At 55.3% G+C, this 6157-nt stretch overlaps 1 protein-coding gene across 7 annotated transcripts in view; it reads left to right on the forward strand.

Annotated features, from left to right (window-relative positions):
- Nucleotides 1–5378, forward strand: part of WDR93 (WD repeat domain 93) — a 21327-nt gene extending 15949 nt beyond the window's left edge. For all 7 annotated transcript variants that reach the window (XM_039490979.1, XM_039490976.1, XM_039490974.1 and 4 more), the window contains 5 exons: nucleotides 443–638; nucleotides 1305–1365; nucleotides 1928–2084; nucleotides 3261–3444; nucleotides 4867–5378. In XM_039490979.1, the coding sequence (XP_039346913.1) occupies nucleotides 443–638; nucleotides 1305–1365; nucleotides 1928–2084; nucleotides 3261–3444; nucleotides 4867–4966 (698 nt within the window). In that variant the 3' untranslated portion in view covers nucleotides 4967–5378. The remainder of the gene's footprint in view (nucleotides 1–442; nucleotides 639–1304; nucleotides 1366–1927; nucleotides 2085–3260; nucleotides 3445–4866) is intronic.
- The last annotated feature ends 779 nt before the right edge of the window (nucleotides 5379–6157 follow it).

Here is a 6157-nt window from a genome sequence, read left to right on the forward strand (position 1 = left end):
GTCCCACCCAAATCCATTGGTGATGCAGTGTCAGCATGCTGTGATACTGCACCGCCACATGGCAATGTAAAGATTGCGTCCGTCAGTCTAAAGCTGAGAAGGTGGCAACCCTGCCATGGCCTGCCATGCTGCGCCATAGCCACGAGGACTGCAGGCAAAATGAGCCCAAAACAGAACCTGGCCCAGTTCCTAGCCAAGCCAGTAAGATGGAGCTATGCTCAACTTCCCTCCCATACAAGTCACTAGCTCTCTATGGTACTAACAGAGGTGCCCATTAGTTCAGCCTGGGTGGCATGGAACCATGCTGAGCTTCCCTCACATGGAGGTCACCTCCTTGGTGCCAGGCTGAGTCTCTCTCAGGTGGAGGCCAGATTCAGTGCTGGCCCCTGTATCTCCAAACTGGTGTTTGTTTCCGACTTGTGGGTGCTTGTGCCTTTCCCAGGATTCCCACTAGCTGTGACTGCCCTTCCAGAGGGATGTCTCAGCCGCACCATCCACTTCCTGCAGACATCTGCAGCTCCAAGGGACCAGCTGCCTAGGCCCAAAGTGCAGCTTCTGGTGCTGTGTACGGATGGGTCTCTCCACCTGGTTACAGTGTCAGGGCCCAGAGAGTCCAGGACCGTGCTCCTGGCAGACAGGTGAGGTGGGTTCTGCTAGGCCCCAGGGAGGTTGGTCACAGGCCAGATCAATTGTCTCAGTGGCGTGGTGGGGGTTCCCCTTTGCTAGAAGGGAGTTGCAAACACTTCCCCTCCCCTGGGGAGACCCCACCACTGTCTTTGGGGAGGCGGGAATCCACCCAGCAAACTCTCCCACCCCATTATCAGTACCAAACACTCAACCTTAGTAGCAACAGTCACTTTGTTTAGCAATACACAATCACAGTCCTTCAGGCATGGATCGGGGCATCTCCTTCCCTCTGAGCTCCGGCTGATGCACAGTGTGACACGGGCTCATGAGACCACAGGCTCAGGCTGCCCTTTGGCTTGTCCCCACAGCTCTGCCTGGAGCCACATCTCAGGCAGCATTGTCCCTGCAGTAGCCACCGCAAGGTGTTGCTGGTACCTGGAGAGCTTGGAACAGAAGTTGGGGTGGAATTCCCTGCCCAATTCTTGTTTGCTCATGCTCTTGCCAATCAGAGCTTTGAGGGTAGGGCCAGCTCCCAGTTTGCTGATCTCAGTAGGGCAGCATTTGGCCTAAATCCCCCATGAACCCCTGCGTCATGCACTACAGCTCTCGCTCTCCTGGCTCCTCAAAGTGCTATGTCTGCGCCCAAGCAGCATCCTAAGGGTGGGTTTATTTTACAGGTCCGAGGACCCAGATCAGACCATCAGCGCAGTAGCACCGATTCCAGCCTTTCCTGGTGCAGTGAGTGTTGCAAGTCACGCCCTCTAGGGTTCTGTGTCCTCTGAAGAGCATGACTGCAGTAGGGTCTGGGGGGCACAACACTAGCAGCTGGCCTCAGGCACCAAGCGCTGAGGTGAGGGCTGAGCGGCAGCACCCCCAGGAAATCCCAGACTTTGGAGGGGTGGAGAGGTGACAAGGCAAGTCCAGCCCACCCAATTATAAACTCCAGGTGGCAAGTGGAGCCCTGTGACCAGTGGAGATGGACAGCCATTTCAAAAACAGGCACAAGGACCTTGTGGAAAATAAAGGGTTAAAAGCATCTGGCTGGAGCCAGCCCAAGTGCAGCAAGCACTGAGCAAGCTGTGCTCTGTTGTTCACCTCAAACCTGACCCACAGCATTTCCGCTATTGCAGCCCTGGGTTCTCACACACCTCTGGCCCATGCACCTCATTTCCGTTCTGCAGGGTTCCTGCATCCCGCTAAGGCTTTCAGGGCTTTCTCCTGCCCCAGTCCCAGCCAAGAGCAATGGGAATGGCCCTGCAAGTGCTCTCCATGCAGCTCCTGTGCCCTGTTGCTCTTTCAGGTGCTGGTGTTCTCCTGGGATGGCACAGTGTGCCTCACAGACACTGCCACGCCACAGACTGTTTGCCACTTCATCACCCCACCCTCTCACACAGTCGCATCCCCCTGGCAACCGGTGTTTACCGTGGATACCACTAACCAATGCCTGCTCCTCCGAGGTAGGGAGTCTGACCCAGAAGGGAATGGGTGGAGGGAACTACCTGCTACCATGCACTCCTGTCACAGGTGGGAGGGGAAAGAGGGCCCTGGGTCTCCAGCTCCTGCCAAGGAGTTTCAGGTTAGCAAGTCCTAGGAGATAGAAGGGTCAACTCACAATATGAAATGGGGGTGGGGTTTCCCTGTGCGGCTGCCAGGTCTGCACAACCTGCCCCGGACACTAGGCCAATTAGCATTGCTGTGCGGCATCTGTGCACCGGTATCTGTCTGCATGCTGGCCCCACTGAAAGCTGCTCACAGGTCGGACACTGGCCTTTCAGTGCCTCCTACTGGGGAGAGGCAGCAGGGACTGAAAGCTTTAAAACATCATTGCTTGGGCCATGGGGACTGCAGTGTGCGTCCCATGCTTCAATCACTGTACAGGCTGAATTGGGCCAAGGTAACGGGCTGAGTAGACTGGCCGCCTCCCCTTTCCCTGAAGCTGGTCTCCTGGAGAAGAGGGCACTGGAAATGCTGGTGCTGCTAGGATGAAACAGCAGCACTGGGGCTGAATTTTTGGTTGACTTTGAGTGCTTGTATCGTTCCCAGTCAGCTGGTGCAGGGGTCCTCAGCCTTACTCATAGGGTGGGCAACATGCTAGCTGAGGGAATGTTTTTTAGACATCTCCCATCCTACTTGCCATCAGTTAGTTCCTGTTAGCCATCACCTGTCCCATCCTCCCTCCCATTTGTGATACTAGAACATCCCTTCTGGTAGTTTCTCAGGTAGCCCACTGCTGCAAGTACCACTGGGAAAGTATTGATGTATTAGTAGCTTCTCCAGGGTGACGTAGCAGCTGGGAACACAGGGGAGGAGGAGCCAGCACCACGTGCACAGCCAGCTCTTTGCCAGCCCCAGTGTGTGCTGTGCAGGCCATGGTGCAAAAATTTCTAGCAGAGCCCACTCCAGACCTTGGCCTGTGTGGCCAGCTGGTGGCTCAGGACTGTTTGGTCATTCCTGGTGATCGCTGCTCTGAATGAGGCCATTCTCTTCTTCCCCAGCGGAGTAGCTTGACATCAGAGCACTTTGAGAACAGTGTACACAGATTGGTGCAGCCAGCTCTATGGTGGCCACCTGTGATGGTTCTGCAGAATGTGCATCCTACTGAGATACCCTGTCCTCTCTTCTCTGGCACACAGGGGATGAACAGCAGCAGCAGGCTAGTCTGCCGACACAGACCAAGGGCAATCAAAGCTCCATCTTCCTTTTTCATTTTGATTCCTACCAGTCCATGAAGGTTTTCCCAGCAGTACCGGAGCCTCCTCCTGACTCCTTGCAGCACCTGCCATGGGACGAGAGATGTGACATTTTCCTCTGTGACAGGTAAGCTTTTCCCACCAGGAAGTCTGGAGTGTTGGAAGCTGGGACTTGGCTCGCACTCCTGGTAGGGCAGGTCCCACCCTAGAGCACAAAGGGCCCAGTGAGGTTCCAGAATGGCCTGAGGCAGGATTGTCACTTCAAGCAGCTGGTAGGATTTGTTCTTATGTATCACTGGGGTGAGACTGGAGTAAACTCTGGGCTATACAGGGGGAGCTGGGTCCGTGCCAAAGAGCAGACAGACACTCCACCTCAAGCATCCAGCTCTGCCCCTGGGGACACTGCTCCGGCCACAGCAAGGGAGAGATTGTGGATCTCTCCAGCTGATTCTGTTTCCCCATGCACACAATTTCAGGGCAGATTCCTCCTTCATTGAACATACACAGTAGCAGCAGCGGCTCCAGGCACCAGCACTCCAAGCACGTGCCTGGGGCAGCAAGCCGCGGGGGGCACCCTGCCGGTCCCTGCGAGGGCAGCAGTCAGGCCGCCTTCGGCGGCTTGCCTGCGGGAAGTCCGCCGGTCCCGTGGCTTCGGTGTACCCGCTGCCGAATTGCTGCCAAATCCGCGGGACCGGCAGACCTCCCGCAGGCAAGCCGCCGAAGGCCACCTGCCTGCTGTGCTTGGGGTGGCAAAAAAGCTAGAGCCGCCCCTGCACAGTAGGTTTCTCTGCTTGAATAGGAACTATTGCATCTTTGATGCAGGAATTCCATCTGCTAGACAGAGACTTTGCTCTCTCATATTGTCAATAGATGGCAGTGTTGCATCACTTACTGGATGACATGTGTCTTGAGCTGTTACTTTTGCGAGCCTGTCTGATCCCAGTCAATGGGAATCCTTCCATTGACTTCAGTGGGCTTTGGATCAGGCCTTAAGTTTGAGAGGCTGAAGAGAGAGAGAGAGAGAGAGGTGGGGCAAAATGACCTAGCAGATTTCTGTTACCTAGCACCTTTCTCTCTTCTCCTTCTAGGCCTGAGCCAGGGGAGTGGCAGGCTAGCTCAGGGCACAGAGAGCCTTTCATCCCTATAGCACCCACTCAGTAATGCCTCCCCTCCCCATAGATCTGTCCCGAGGAAAAGCCTTTCCGGCCTGCAGCTTTCTACTATGAAAATTGGGGACCCCCCCAGCCCATTGCTCTGACAGTCAGAGCTCAACCCACCAACCCACACAGGTTTGTAGCAGACCTTAGCTTAGTCCACAGCAGGTACACGTGCAGCACCCTCAGCTTGGCTGCTGACATTCTGGCCCATTGCAGCCCAGCTCAGTGTCCCGAATGGCCTGTGAAGAGGTGTCTGGCTGTTTTAGATCTCAATCTGCGCTGGAGGGCGGTGGTGAATGTGCACGGATTTATTTTTAATTGGTTCGGTAGAGCCCAGAGGGCTCAAGGATGGGGAAAAAACAAAGTCTGAGCCCCTGCATTCTCTTCGTTAGGCTGCAGCGCCTGCCAGGCCTCAGCCAGCAGGTGCCCAAGTGCTGGAGCCAGCTGCGGAAGCATGCAGCCGCCCTGCAGAGGGAGAGCCGGAAGAAGTGATGGGGGCAGGAGGAGCTATAGTTCGGATCAACCTCGCAGCCCTGGGTTGGCACTAGGCCCACAAGCCTGGCCTAGCCCTGGCATTTTAACTGACTCATCTCCACCTCAAGGCAGCTCATCCCACTGATTGACTTCCCCCACCTCTAACCCAAGCCCACTGATCAGCCCATGCCAGCAGGGAGCAGCTCCTCCTCCCCTCATTCATCAAGGATACTTGCGCCATGCTGGGGCATTCTGATAGCAGTGTCTGCTCATTACAGAGAGGGACCCAGAAGCTCAAGCAGTTCAGCTAGAGAACGTGCAGCGCAGCTTTGAGTCCCCCATGGACATGGAAAGTCTGAGCCTAAGCAGAAGCTTCGTGAATGCAGTTAGATCCGTGTCTCTCCCTTTCAGTAAAGGCCTTCACACTGTCTGTCTGTCTGTGGTGCTTCAGAGCATCGGCACTGAAGTGAGATTGCTCTTCTACCCCGTCAGCTTTGGGGCTCCCCACAGGCTCATCCCCTTGCAATTTAACCAGCCTGGTGCCTGGGGATGGGAGAGAATAGGACAGTGAATGCAGATGGACAAAGGCACCATTGTCCCACATGGTATTGGTGGCCTTTAGCAGCAACAGGGAATCCAGATGCTCCCCTGAATCACAAGTTTTATTGACCAAGGATGGGCCAACACAGTGTTAGAGGCCTATGCTGGCACTGGCCATGCCTCTAGATGCTTCTTCCAGCGAGCATCACTTCTCTACCCAAACCCCATGTGAGGAAAGTGTTGCTGTCCATCAGGATCTCCAGTCTGCCCAACGAGATCTACCCATTTATCTAGGTTCTTGGCACTGTGGTATCTGGACCCCTGCCATGGGGAAAGGATGAGGAAGAACAGAAGAGGGGGGAAGGCCTGAGAGAGATGGGAGGGAGGAGCAGAACAGTGCTGGGGGTTGGTTGGATTTCTAGTCTTGCCTCCTTGCAACCACACTAACCTTGCCATCTAAGCGGGGAACTATACAGAGCAGTCATTATCCCGGACTCTGTCACATGTCATGTCAGGGAAAGGGGGTGCCTGCAGCCCACAGAGCTGCCTCTGTGACACTCCTGGGATTGACAGGGTGTAGGAGTAGGACTCTGGACTTGAGTCCCATGCGATAATGGAGAAATACTGACCACCTTTGGCCAGGAAATCCAGACTCCGTTCCCAGCAGTC

Source organism: Mauremys reevesii, linkage group 10 (assembly GCF_016161935.1).
Source record: "Mauremys reevesii isolate NIE-2019 linkage group 10, ASM1616193v1, whole genome shotgun sequence".
In the NCBI taxonomy this organism is placed as follows: Eukaryota; Metazoa; Chordata; order Testudines; family Geoemydidae; genus Mauremys; species Mauremys reevesii.